General features: G+C 55.1%; 5 protein-coding genes across 5 annotated transcripts; 3 read left to right on the forward strand and 2 right to left on the reverse strand.

Annotated features, from left to right (window-relative positions):
• Positions 1 to 612: 612 nt before the first annotated feature.
• BBK36DRAFT_1119391 (NAD(P)-binding protein) lies at positions 613 to 1623 on the forward strand (the record flags this gene model as incomplete). The annotated part of the gene is made up of 1 exon (XM_024890580.1): positions 613 to 1623. One exon carries the CDS (start codon positions 613 to 615, stop codon positions 1621 to 1623), a length of 1011 nt encoding a protein of 336 aa, XP_024749849.1.
• A 3282-nt stretch (positions 1624 to 4905) lies between these two features.
• Positions 4906 to 6630, forward strand: BBK36DRAFT_1119403 (amidase-like protein; the record flags this gene model as incomplete). The annotated part of the gene is made up of 1 exon (XM_024890583.1): positions 4906 to 6630. The coding sequence occupies one exon, from the start codon at positions 4906 to 4908 to the stop codon at positions 6628 to 6630; it is 1725 nt and encodes a 574-aa protein (XP_024749850.1).
• Positions 6631 to 7668: 1038 nt separating this feature from the next.
• On the forward strand, positions 7669 to 8378 carry BBK36DRAFT_1201504 (hypothetical protein; the record flags this gene model as incomplete). Its single annotated transcript, XM_024897173.1, has 2 exons — positions 7669 to 7800; positions 7947 to 8378. The coding sequence occupies 2 exons, from the start codon at positions 7669 to 7671 to the stop codon at positions 8376 to 8378; spliced, it is 564 nt and encodes a 187-aa protein (XP_024749851.1).
• Positions 8379 to 8893: 515 nt separating this feature from the next.
• BBK36DRAFT_1169123 (hypothetical protein) lies at positions 8894 to 9871 on the reverse strand (the record flags this gene model as incomplete). The annotated part of the gene is made up of 2 exons (XM_024895270.1): positions 8894 to 9810; positions 9847 to 9871. The coding sequence occupies 2 exons, from the start codon at positions 9869 to 9871 to the stop codon at positions 8894 to 8896; spliced, it is 942 nt and encodes a 313-aa protein (XP_024749852.1).
• A 1134-nt stretch (positions 9872 to 11005) lies between these two features.
• BBK36DRAFT_1118775 (hypothetical protein) lies at positions 11006 to 13737 on the reverse strand (the record flags this gene model as incomplete). Its single annotated transcript, XM_024890513.1, has 3 exons — positions 11006 to 12268; positions 12328 to 13307; positions 13374 to 13737. The coding sequence occupies 3 exons, from the start codon at positions 13735 to 13737 to the stop codon at positions 11006 to 11008; spliced, it is 2607 nt and encodes an 868-aa protein (XP_024749853.1).
• Between the last annotated feature and the right edge of the window lie 215 nt (positions 13738 to 13952).

Genomic DNA, 13952 nt, shown 5'->3' on the forward strand with positions numbered 1-13952 from the left:
CGCCAGGCACCTTGTATGCCCACGATTCCCTGGAGAGATCAATAAAAGGACATGAAACAATAAGAGGAAGAAGACAAGTCGAGTAGAGCAGTTCCAGGATTGCTGCGGCTAGGGGCCGGCGTTTAGATGCCACGCCGGCAGACTAACCCGGAAGCGGCAAAAACGGTCATCTCGAGGCGGCGGAACCGGCACTTGTGGGGACTCGAGGCGGCGTTTCCACAAGTCCGCCGGTTGAGAGAACTACCTAGGCTGAAGGAGGGAAAAAGCATCAGCGGGGCAGGTTGAAGCTATTCACGGACTTAATGGGAGATGGGAGAGGTTCGTGCATGAAAGGGGGAGGTTGCAGACGATGGAGATGATGGAAACGCGAGGAAACTCTGGGACTTCATTAGACCTTGGTTGATGAAGATTCAAAGAGCTGGATGGGATATATAAGGCGGGAGAGGACGGCGTCTATGGTTGCTGGATTACACAGAGACGCAAGAAGAAATCAAAGGGGGGAAGCATTGCTCACTCGACACCGAATACATCATCGACACCACTTACACCACTTACACCACTTACAAGAACCTCCACCACTTGCATCGCTTCGTCACTTATACGCACCCTGTCATGTCTCGATACGCAGAGGCTCACGTCTCCCCCCAAGGCCCCGGAGATGCTCGCCCAACAGCCCTCCAGGTCGTCGAGGACGAGCAGATGACGGACAAGCTCAAGGGCAAGACCATTGTCGTCACCGGCGTCTCCTCCGGGCTCGGCGTCGAGACGGTCCGCGCCCTGGCCACCACGGGCGCCTCCTTCATCCTGACCGCCCGCGACGTCGAAAAGGCCAAGAAGGCCCTCGGCGACGCCTTCGAGCCGTCCCGCATGAAGCTCGTTCAGATGGACCAGGCGTCGCTCGACAGCGTCCGGCAGGCCGCACAGGCGATCCTCGCCAGCGCCGACAAGATCAGCATCCTCGTCAACAACGCCGGCATCATGGCCATCCCCGACCTGCAGCTCACCAAGGACGGCCACGAGCTGCAGTTTGGCGTCAACCACCTGTCGCACTTCCTCCTCTTCCAGCTCCTCAAGCCCGCGCTGCTCGCCGGGAGCACCCCCGACTTTGCCTCGCGCGTCGTCAACGTCTCGTCCGCCGCGCACCGCTTCGCCGGGCTGCAGGCCTCGGACAACTACAGCTTCCAGCAGGGCGACTACAACAAGTGGGTGGCGTACGCGCAGTCCAAGGCGGCCAACGTCTACATGGCCAACGAGATTGAGCGCCGCTACGGCTCGCGAGGGCTGCACGCGCTGAGCGTCCACCCAGGCGGCATCCGGACGGGCCTGATGCGGCACATCCCCGAGGAGGAGGCCAAGGCCATGGTTGCCCAGATCGGGCCCGAGGTCCTGCTCGGCATGAAGAGTCCCGAGCAGGGCGCCGCGACGCAGGTCTGGGCCGCCATCGGCAGGGAGTGGGAGGGCAAGGGGGGCAAGTACCTGAGCGATGTTTCCGAGGCCAAGCCGGGGCCTGACGACGGCGATATGTCAAGCCCGACGACGGTGAGCCATACGTATGACGAGAAGGAGGAGGCGAGGCTCTGGAGAGACTCGCTCAAGCTTGTTGGGCTGGAGGATGATGAGTAGATGGATGAGTGTTGTGGGAGGTTAGTGTTCGTTAGCAGAGTATGTAGAAGACGCATGAAGAAGGTGAATGAGGAGGAATGTGCCAGTCCAACTTCCCGGTTTGCAGATGAAACATCGGTTTCAAAAGGTTCTCGGGTGATGGCCGAGATAAGGCGGACGAAACTGAGACTTCTCGCAGGATTTGGAATCACAATTATCTCAGCGTCACGACCAGTATCACGAACAGCTATCAGCAACTCCTTTCTAAGACCGTGTTTTACCATGACTGGCCAGTTACGAGTATACGAGGGCGAGGGGGGAAGTTTCAGAGGAAAGATCAGCTGCTTGAACTTGCAGCGGTGAGCTCTGTACCGATCTCGTGATCCTAGGATGTTGTTGATCTGAGCTCACTGCATCACATGCTACTGAAGTCTTCGATGTGATGGAGAAGGCCACAATGCCATGATGATTCGGTTAGTCTGGAGGCTCACTCATACTTCCAAGATGAGTATGTGTTCGATTGACTCTTTTCTACACTCGTCTATGTTCTACTCAATACTCATTCGCACCGACTTATGCGTAGCTCCCTACTTAGCCTTTCTTATTTACCTCGAATCTATCAACAGCCTGGTCTTATAAATAACCTTTCGTTTCTGACGTGTATATATACCAGTGGTCCCCAAACCCGAATTTGTCCCAAGCTATGCAATGATATGGGTGAACATACAGTGGATGTCGCCATGCTCCCTTGATAGAGTCCCGCCCAGGCATAAGCATCAGGATATCGAGGGAGATGATAAGCGTATTGGCTGTTTTGTGTCCCAGTAAGATGAAGGGGTCGAACCCGAAAGAAGACAGTAAACAGGAGCCAGCCAGGGCTGTAAGAAGGGCATCCACCGCTCCGGACATTTGTTGCCTCTGAGACAGCCTAGCACGTTGACAATGAAACATGTCTCGGATAGTCTCGCGGAGACGGGCGTCATTTTCAAGCCGAGGCTCATAGATCATGAGTACTACTAGTAGTAGTAGTGGTGGTACAGGTAATACCGGCCCTACCCGTACAAAGCGCAAAGAGGCCCCAGGTAGGAATGACAGGGACCGTACAGATGAGCAAGTGAGACATGCACCAATGTCGCTCCGGCGACCAGGTCAGGTCCATGATAAGGGCAGAGTTGTCTGTCATTGAGCCTCAGGCTTGCTCATTTCGTCTTTGGGCGTGCAGATCAAAATCTTTGCCAAGGAAGTGTGTGCTCACCACAGGCTCTGGCATTGTAAGAAGACGTCCAGCTTGTCTCAGTCTCAGCTCGTCTTGATAGGTGGACCATCACAATCCCGTACAAAAGTACAGACAGGGGAATGGGCGATTGCTCAAGACACAGAATCATGTGGACCATCTAGCCTCAAGTCGTGACGTCGGAGTGGTTCCTGGGGGCCATAGAGACTTGTCCGGTACTCAGCCCAACTGAGACTCTATGGCTCAATGTGGAGTGCCAACAATGAAAGATCGCAGCATGGATGCTTATTGGTGTGTGAGATGTTGCGACAATGACCGTACAAGCAGCCAATCAGAGGAGTTCCAGTGCTGTTGTTCCTGGGCTTCTGCGCGGGACACGTAATTTCGATGCTCTTGACACGGCTGTTAGCATGACCCTGTGCTCCATGTTATCACGAGTGCTTGTCGTTCCGACCACTGCTGTCTACGACTCTTTGTACCGAATGCGCGGGTTCGTGTACTAGAAGTGTCAGAATCGACGGTGCAAACAAGATCTGCCAGAGACAATCTCTATCCTGCGATCAACTTACTCGGCTCCAATTGCAGCATGTAAGAATGTTACTCAGCTCGTAATCAGGGAACACTCAGTATTCTCACATTGTTCACCACGCCCATTCCACGTACCTGTACCCAATATCGACGTGTGCTGCCTTTACGTAGAAACAGGCACCCGGAGTCGTCTCACACTCCACATGTAGAGCTGTTCTTTGCGTGACCAAACCGGGCCGTTACGATATCGACCAGATCAAGTGTGATGGAGAAAGGCAAGTTCTCTGAACTTGCAGCACTCCGGCCCTTACTCAGCCCTGACTTCTGGAATAAGTCAAAGCAGCAGCAGTCACATTACCGGGGTCACCAGAAGTTCCATCTCAGACATAAGCTTAATATTATACATACCAAAAGGTCAGCCGTGATCGACAGACAATCTTTCCTACCTGGCAACCGAGTTCGCTCTTGGCAATCCCAAGGCAGCCGCTCACGCGGCCATAAACCACGGGGTACGTTACATTAAAGGGAAGAAAATGTCAGCGTGCCCGTAGATAAGATACACGGTCTCTATGCTACTGGGTTCGATTCTTGGAGAGGGGTTGTGATGAAGCCGAGAGAGTCGGGCTTCGGCGTAGCATCGACACATCCGAGAACGGAGACCATAGTAAGCCCATGGTATCGTTACCAAGATCAAACGCAAAAGTATATCGTAGTAACTGATTATCAACGTACCTAGCAAAACAAAAGCCCTCTGGTGTAGGTACGAGACATTACCGGAGCAGGGTCCGATGTCTGCTTCTGGCTCCTTTGGACCGCATGAGCTGTACGGAGTACCTGTGATGGAGTAAGATATGTGACAGCATGTCTCCAAGAGAAGACGAGGCCCTCGCACTCCCGCTCCTACCCACCTGTCTTCAGCCAGATGGGGAGATACGAGTGATATCTTGCGAAATGGTTGCATCGCAGCCTCCTCCACCTTTGCCCGAGTGTCTTACTCAAAGGCACAAGTTGGGAATCCCCACTGTGAGCGGCAGCCACTCCTCATACAAATTATAGTAGTTAGTATCTCGTACCCAGAAGTTACAATGTTCTGGTGGTAGCACAACAGTACGAACAGACTTTTGATGGTAGTCGTACTTTGTAGCGCTTCTGCAGGGACAAGCGGCTAAGCTCCCTCCAGTGCCGAGTTCCACAGCCGGTCATCCTTCCTGTCGGTACTCAATTGTCTGACAATGACCCTCCGGATATTGAAAGACAATTATTACTACACTGAATGATCAAATGCTTCGGGCGTGGGATAGCGGTCCGCAGTGCTGCCCGTCTGGGTGTGCGCTCGCTGCTGGTCCTATGTGTTCCAAGCAGCTGAGTGATAGCCGATGGCAGCGTCAGAGTAATATTCGTGACGCACCCAGGCATATAAATACCCGTATCCTTTCTCCTTGGTGAAAGAAACGCTGGAATGAAATAACGAGCCTTGATACTGATGCCGACCCCTTGAAAGTGATTCGAAGAGAGAGGGAAATCGTAGCACTTATTCAACAATGAGGCCCGTTCTTGCATTGGCCACGGCCCTGCGGGTCTTGTCTTTTCCATGTCTGTCTCATGCCCGACCAACTGCAGATGGCGATTTTCCTCCATTGTTGGACGCCACTCTCGCTGACCTGCGGCTCGGTTTGGACAGCGACATGTTCACCAGCGTCGACCTGGTCACCGCCTACATCGATAGAATCTTGGAGGTCAACTCGGTGCTGAAGGCGGTCACTGAGATCAACCCCGATGCGCTTCTGATAGCTTCCGAGCGTGATGCGGAGAGGAGGGCGGGCATAGACCCGGCCAAGCAGCCTCTCCATGGCATCCCCATCCTTCTCAAGAACAACATCGCAACGGACGACGAGATGAACAACACCGCGGGCTCATACGCACTGCTGGGGGCCAAGGTCCCAGAGGACAGCACCATCGCCGCCAAGCTGCGCAAGGCCGGGGCCATCATCCTCGGCAAAGCCAACATGTCGCAATGGGCTGCTTCTCGCGAGCTGGTCAGCCACGAGGGCTGGTCGGCCCACGGCGGCCAGGCAGTTGGCGCTTACTTCCCAAAACAGAACCCTAGAGGTTCGTCTTCGGGGAGTGCCGTGTCTGCCTCTCTCGGTCTCGCATGGGCCGCGGTGGGAACGGATACTGGCGGCTCGATCCTCTTGCCTGGGCATGCAAACAATGTCGTCGGATTCCGCCCCACGGTAGGACTGACGTCGAGATACCTGGTGATTCCGTATTCAGAGCGGCAGGACACCGTCGGGACTCTGACCCGGACTGTCAAGGACGCCGCATATCTCATGCAGGCCATGGCCGGGCCTGACACGCGGGACAACTATACAGACGCGATACCCTTTGACGAGCTGCCAGACTACGTTGCCGCATGCACCGATTCGGGCCTCAAGGGCAAGCGGCTCGGCGTGTCTCGCAACACAATGGCGGCAGACATTGACCCGACGGCCAAAACCGACCCGGAGGCGTTTGAGAGAGCGCTGGACGTGCTTCGGGCAGCCGGTGCCGAGATCATTGACGACATTGAACTGCCCTGTACTCAGGCATTCGCCAACGATCTCCAAGGCCAAGACCCCCCATTCTCCATCGTTGCCGCCGTCTTCTCCATCGTGGGGGCCGACTTCTTATCCGACTTGCCCACCAAGTATCTCGACCTTCTCAAAGAGAACCCGAACAACATCTCCTCAGTCCGAGAACTGCGAGAGTTCACCAGGGAGAATCCTCACGAGGGATTCCCACGGTTCGACACCGGCTCCTGGGACAACTTCCTCAGTTTTGGCATCAACAACACGGCGCCGAGTTACTGGTCCAACGTCACCGCCATCACGGAGTACCTCGGCCCCCTGTGCTTCACAGGGGCGCTGGACAAGTACAAGCTGGACGCAATGGTTCTGCCGACACCGCACTCTGTTGTCATGGCTTCTGGCCTGGGACTGCCCGTGGTCAGCGTGCCCCTGGGACGCAGCCCGGACGATACGCCCATCATCGAGTCGGAGCAGGGGAATCTGATACTGTCGGCCCCCAACGGCCCATTCGGCATCGCGTTTTCGGGGGCTGCGTTCAGCGAGGAGAAGCTGTTTGCGATGGCGTATGACTTTGAGCAAAGGATGAATGTGCGTCCGACCATTAAGCCTTTCATATCGCCAAAGACGGAACTGGCTCAAGTGGTGCGCAAGCGGTGCGTGGGCGACCGGGGAGGTGCCTGTGGGAAGGCGTTCACCTAAAGACAAGGAGGGATTTCTGTTGAGGACCAGCGTAGCATGTCTTGATCTTGTTAGCTTTTGATTTCTAGGGTTTCATCCAGATTGCCTCTGTGTTATTGATTAGTCGCTTCGCCACTGCACGTGTACTATGTGGTGTTCACGGTAGACAACTGGACAGCAGACATTCATTGATTGCACAACTGCTGCCAACAGGGACACCTTGAGGCCTTTGATATGCCACTCCAAGTCGTACAAGAGAGAATCACCATGAGATGCGATCTAGCATCGTGCAACCGTCGAAGTTGTCGTACCTGTAAGTCTTTGCGCCACACATCCTGGGTTCCTGACAGGTGATGTACTGAGGCACCACGTCGCACAAGGATGTGACATGGGGTATGGAAGTCGGAAAGCGAGAGGCTATCCGAGACACTTCACGCCAAAGAAGCAGCTTCTGATCTGCCATGCAGTGTACATATCGACATCACATACATACATCGCCCTCGTGCGGCCACCCGCGCATCGACATTCCAACTCGGCCCATCGGCCCAGCCCGCTCCACAGAATAGACGTCGAGGACCAGCATCTCGGCCATCATCGTCGTCCCGCTGCGGACATTGAAAGATGAATGGGATTGACGGGGTCGAATCGGAGACGGCACCGCGCAGGTCATTGCGGAGAATTATTCATCAAAGCCGACGCTGACAGATGCGTGTGTCATCCTGTGGAGTCCACTTTAGCACCATCTTGACCAATCACAGGACACCTGGCGACTAGATCTATCGGGACAACTGGATGCAAAAAGATTTTGGTCAACTATGTATAAAGAATAATTCCGCCTTGTTGTGAATAAACAGCAAATAGGAAGGGAAGAAGAGACGCGAGAGAGAGAGAAGACCGTAGAAGAGCCAAAGACGAATGATCATCAGGACGGCCCAGACGAGAGTTCCCCTGCTCGAGCAAGCTAGTGCCATTGTGACTGGGCGTGCCATTGCTGCTACAGCACCGAGAGGGAGAAGAAGAGTTATATCAAACTCTGTACCAAAGCGATACGCCGTCAACATGGCTGGGGCTGAGGCTGACGCTTCAGACGACAACAAGCAGAATGCAGGCCCTGCTAAAGAGGAGCTTCCTCCGCTTTCAGACCACGAGTTCAAGATCTATAACCGTCTGGCCGAGAGAATGGATTGGTTTGTAAGTCGGGCATTGATGTCGATGATGCACGCTCACTCGCCATAACATCTATCCAATGACACCCCTACACACATAGACACACAATACACATTCACGTACACATACGTATGCACATGCGCAAATGTCGTCTCACACTCTTCTCACAGCACAACAACTTCCGGCAGTCCTGGAACGTCCTCTGGCAAGCCTGCACCACCGGCCGCCGCCCCCAAAGCATGTCCATCAAGCAGCTGCTCCAGATCGGCACCGAGTTCGCCGAGCACCTCACCATCCACCACTCCATCGAGGAGACGTACGTCTTCCCCCAGCTGGCTCGGCGGATGCCCGAGTTCGACCCCAAGAACGGGGACCTGGTGAAGCAGCACGCGCAGATCCACGACGGGCTGGAGGAGTTTGAAAAGTACCTCAGACAGGTTAAGAGCGGCGAGAGGGATTTTGAGCTGAGCGTGTTGAAGGAGAAGATGGAGAGCTGGGGGGGCGTGCTGTGGGCGCACCTCGACGACGAGGTGAGATCGCTGGGGGCGGAGAACATGAGGAAGTACTGGACGGTGCAGGAAATTCGGCGGCTCCAGATGTGAATAGGGTAGGCTTGTTGTATGGATTTCGTCGCCGTTTGATTTCGTCGTTTGTTCTTCTTTGTTTTGTCATGAGATCTGGTATTGGAAAGTCTGGGAATGTATATACGATAGATGAACGTTGGAAAAGAAGAACATGCATTTAATCATAAGCCGTAAACAGCTGGAGACAGCGTGATGATTACATGAAGGTGCAAATGTACCTAAACAACGCAGATGCAGACAAGAAAAAAGCCGTACAAAATTATCCAACATTCTACCTTTGCCACATAGCTTCTCATCGTCACTCCTGCGAGAACCAAGTGCGGCCGTCGTTGTACTACGGTGAAAGATCCATGTGCGCTTCTGATCTATATGCCACAATTTATACTGAGACAGGTGTCAAAAAAAAAGAGCGCGGAGCCTTGTCGGATACTGTGAGCCCTTCCCGTTCAAACTCGCGGGTAACACAGCCGCTCAGGCAACAGCCCAAGAAATGGCTCGGCGCCTGTGGAGAGAGATTTGACTCTCTCATGCGATCACGCCGTCTCTCGCCAGAGATCGATCATCTGTCCCGTTGACGGGTACATGGCCAGCAGCGCCACCAGCGTCTCCGGCAGAGGTCCTCCGCCAACCATGCCCCATTGGACAGTTAATGGGGCCCATGCCAGGTTGCGGAAGAAGCTCTTGTTCCAAGTGTTCAACCAGGCGGCGTCCTTGACCTTTGCGCTTGATCGTGCGCGCTCCAGCAGCAGTCTGCCGAGTTCCATAAAGGTATACGTGCCCCAACACCGCACGCTGAGGAGGCCAAACTTGCCCATCGTCGCCGGCTTCAGGTCAATGGCCTTCTTGCTGCCTAGGAACGCGAGATTCTCGAAAACTTGATATAGGATGAGGATGACGATCTGGGCAACGGAGAAGACTCTCTCGAACCGAGCCTCCACGACGGCATCCGAAGACTCTTTTTCGGATTCTTGCTGTTTGGCGCGTGGCCTGGTGAGGACCCTCTTGAGCGCAAAATAGAGACCCAGCAGGCCCCAGAGCCGGTTGATCGTCCGCGCCTCGCTCAGCACGGCAGCAAAGGCTTTGAGCTTGGTCGCCAGGCTGAGCGCAAAGGCCGCTCCGGGAGGCGCCGGGGCCGACGAAAGAACCACCGTCGTGGCGGGCGGCAGCTGGAAGGCCATGGCCACCAGCTTCTGCGCGGATTGGCGCAGCGCATTGCGGCTCAGCGTCTCGAGCACGGCGCCCGTCAGCTTGGACGAGTAGCAAAGGAACTGCAGGACGGCGTCGGCTCCGGCGCGGGTCTGCAGGCACCGCAGCAGATGGCCAGCAAAGGCATCCGCGTTGGAGGGCACGGCAGCGAGCACAGCGCCAATGGGGACCTTGGCCGGCGTGGTGATCGAGGGAACAGGGTCGGCGACAGTCAGGGCGGAGGAGTCGATCGCGGCGGCTACTTCTGTCGGGGCCGAGTCGACGGCGATGTCGGCCGCACCGGTGTCGACAGCGGCGTCGGTCATGGTCGCGGCACGGCAAAGAGCAGCAGAGGCACGACGCTGAGAGGCGAGGAGAGGAGAGAAGGGACTCTGTGATGACGATCAAGACGTCGGCTATCGATTAGAGCTAATCGTTCGGTGCCTTAGGTTGGAAGGTCGGTAGTACTACCTGTACTTCCTTGCAACGAACAGACGCTGGGCGAAACCGGCACGAGCCAAATAGTAACCAATTGACACGAGACCGATCACGCGTCGAGACTTTCTTCACAGATAAACTCGATTAATTGCTTGGGTGAGCAACCCAGTTGATCCCTTGTCATCTTCGATCTCTGTTTCGTCTTTTAACCCACTGCCAGCCTCGCGTCGAAGCGCTGCCGAGGTCCACCCCCACAAAACCTCGGATATTAAGGCGTGTGTGAGCGGGCGAGATCCGCTGGGTGCAGATGGAACTTGCCGCGAATTGCTCCACGCCTCGCCTACTGCCGTCGGCTCCGAGTTCTCTATGTGAGCCTAAGTCGGACTTCGAGGATGGAAAATAATCGTGTCCGAAATGGCATACGCCCCCGGTGCCACGGTAGGACAATGAATTGGATGGTTTCGAGGTCGGTCGGTTGGCGCTCCACCGAATCCACCGCACGGAGCTCTGCTAGGTCTATACAATTTGATTCACATACTGCCTGGCCCAGGTATATAGAAACAAACTCCTATCAAGTCCTCAGTGACAATTTATTGTATTCTTTGGAGCTCTTTTTGCCCAGCATTTTACCAATTGAAAGGGAAGGGAGTGAGTGAGGCTTGCACCACGAAGCCGGAATCTCTTATAGGAAAGGCCTGGCGATGTTCATCTTACTTCGCATAGTGCAAACTAGGGTCAGAGCAATCATGAGAAAAAAAGGTCAACATTCATTCTATGTTTTATGCATTCCCTTTTTGAAAATTTCCAGTTCAACCCATCAAACAGATGCAGCGAGTTCCCTCCGTTTCCTCGCCCATTGTTCGGGACTTTTTCTTCCAATACAAGAGAAATCCCTCCCTAATCCCATGCAAGCACACAAGAGAGAGTAAAAGGGGGATTTGAAAACACATCAAAGAAAAAGTGTCAAAAGACCAATACGGACGCCCTGCCAGCCACCCCTCTCATAAACACATGTTGCCACTCTATCCTCTCACGGCAGCTCCCAGAGCTCCGCCGGTGAACTGCGTGCCACCAGCCTGTCGCTGCGGGTTGCCGCCGCCGCGAGGCCCTCCTCTGCCTCCACGCTGGCCTCCCCGGTGGCCGCCCCTGCCCCTGCCGCCTTGTCTCTCAAAGGCATTTGAGGTGCCCTGCGTGCGCTGCTCCAACGTCCGTTCGTTGGTCTCGATGAGCGCGCTGGCCTTGTCTGACAGGGCGAGGGCCAATGACTGGAGTCTGCTAAGCTCAACGCCCTTGCGGAAGATGACGTTGTTAGTGACCTGGTCAAGAGAGGCCGCCAGCTCCTCGTGGCTGATCATCTTGCTGATGACGGCAGCCACCTTGGTGGAGTCGAGCTCGAACATGTTGCTGAGAGTCTCAACGGCGAGGGTGTCGTAGAAGGGGGCATAGGTGAAGAGGTATGTCCGCAGGCCCTCCTCCTGGATCTGCTTGGACAGCATTTCCTTGATCTCATCCGTGTTGGGCATCAGGTCCCAAATCTTGATGCTGTGGATGTAGCTAATAGACCTCTTCCACTCGCCAGCAGCAAGAGCCTTGGAGGCCTGCATCACGTGGTCACGGGTGTTCTCGGGCGGTCCGGTAAAGATCTGTCTCTCGTGGTACTCCAGCATACGGCGGTAGGTCTTGCTGATGACGCGCTTCTTCACGTCGGGAGAGGAGCCGGTCTGGGCGAGGAGGGGAATCTCCAGAAGCATGCTGCAGGTGAGGTAGACGCACTCAAGCAGCTCCAGGTTGATGTGCATGTGGAAGGGCAGCTGTCTCTGCTTCTCAAGGCGCTCCTGTTCGGGAGAAACCTGGCTGTATCTCTGCATCATGACACCCTGGGCGAGCAGCTCCTTTTGGCGTCCACTACCGCAGATTTCTTGAAGGGTGTTCTGGGCGTCGTAGATCAGGCCCTTGCGGAAAGCGCAGAGACCGACCTGGACCAGAGTCCGGTTGTATAGAATCTGGCTCTGAATGTCGAAGCCCGTGACGGTCTCCTGCAAGTGCGACATGAGCATCATGTCGCGAGCCTTGTAGTACTCATCGTGCAGAGCGAGGAAGTAGACTTGGCAGAGCAGAGCTCTGGCACGGAGAATGCCCTCGCTGTTGGCGTAGAGATAGGCGCAGAGAACGTTCACGAGGTTGGCGGGTTCCAGAGCCTGAGAACGGGGAGTGGTGGTAGAGTCGACATCCTCGCCAACCGCCTTCCAGCAGTTCTCTTCGAACGTCTTGACAACCTGGGCGGGCTATAAAATCACAGTTAGCGCGGCACGACAGAAAAGACTGCGGCTCATGATGATCTCACCTTGAAGTAGACGTGCTCCAGTCGTCGCATGACAATGCGGTTAACACTGTCCTGAGGGACATCCAGCGTCTCATCCTTCTTCAGAGCCTCGTAGTACAAGAGACCGCGGAAGATGACGTTGTACAGTGCACCCTCGTCCTGCAGGCGCTCAATGTACTCTGAGGTATGGGGATCGATGCTCTGCAGAGATCGGTGAAGTTCATCGTCAAGTCGCTCAACGTATGAGACGATGCTACCGGCAACCTTGATGTACTTCTCGCCAGGCTGCAGGGTGGGTGGCTTCTCGTCGTCATCCCACTCTTCAACATTCTCCAGTACGACGTACTCCTTTGACTCAGAGAGGATTGTCAGAAGCTGAGACAGTTCCTTCTCAGCAGCCTTCCAGTGATCCAGGGGCATGACGTTGGTGGCTCCGGAGCCAAGGTCGAACCGGGCAGAGACCAGGGTCAGAAGAACGCGAATCTTCTGGTAAGGAGTGTTGGCGATCTCGTTGAGCTTCTCCATCACCTTGATCTGCTCAAGTCTGTCCGTGTTCTTCTTGCCACGAGTCTCCATGATGCCTCGCAGGTGCTTGAAGATGCTCTCAGGGGTGTACTGCAGGGTACGGCCGCCCTTTCCAACGGTGGCGAAACCATCATCGCCAACCTCCTCAGCACCAGCTGTCTCGTCAAACTTGACAGCCTTGGGAGCCTTGGGCTGGGGAACCTCCTCTTCCTCGTCTGAAGACCACAAGTAGGTGTCCTTGTCCTCGCGGTAGACTGCAATCTCGGCTTGGTAATCCTTGTTGGTCTTCTTGACCTTTTGCTTGACGGCGTTGAGGGCACGAGCCTGCGTGGCGTTCATCTTCTTCGGCGTGACCTTGGCCTTTGCAAGTGCCTCATTGACTGACTCCTCAATTTCGGCGATGATCTTGATATAAGGCTTGGGTATTCTGCTGCCGGCAGGAAGTTTGGACACTTGTCGGTTAAGCTTGTCGAACTCTAGTTTGGAGGTAATGTTAGCATTGCCGCTTGGTCATCATCATCACGGCGTGATGGTTGCCATACCGGTGGAAATGAGGGTCCAGTCGCCATTTTTCTGGCCGTTCTCAATTTGCTTGATTGATGTCTCGAGCTCGTCCAGTCGCTTGACCTGTGCGCTCTTGACCTTGTCTCGGACCTCATCATCGCTGCCTTCGCTGTCGGACGCAACGTTGTCTCTCAAGAATCGGAAGGCACCCTGTTTCTGGTCGCCGCCGGCATCCTTGTCGGCCTCTTCACTCTCGTCGTCGGAGTTGTCGAACTCATCGGATTCTTCCTCGGACTGTTCCTGGTCGAGTTCCTGATCCTCCTCTCCGGAGTAGAGCTCCTCCTCGTCGCTGGAGCTCTCGCTGGAGCTGTCGTCACCGCCGCTGCGGAAAAAGCGAGACATATTGGCGAACTTTTTCCTTCCTTTGAATTTCGTTCGATACTGCCGCAAGGATCGAGAGCCAGGCCAAGGGTGTCGAGGGACTCTCTTCGAGGTGCGCGGGGTTGGTTCAAAAGTCGAAAGTCGAAAATTCGACGAAATTTGGTGGGAGGTGGGGCGATGTCTTGGGGCTTAGCGAATGCGTTTCCCAAGGCTCTGCTGAGGTAAGGCTATCTGGC

This window comes from Trichoderma citrinoviride (assembly GCF_003025115.1).
Source record: "Trichoderma citrinoviride strain TUCIM 6016 unplaced genomic scaffold BBK36scaffold_7, whole genome shotgun sequence".
Classification (NCBI taxonomy): Eukaryota; Fungi; Ascomycota; class Sordariomycetes; order Hypocreales; family Hypocreaceae; genus Trichoderma; species Trichoderma citrinoviride.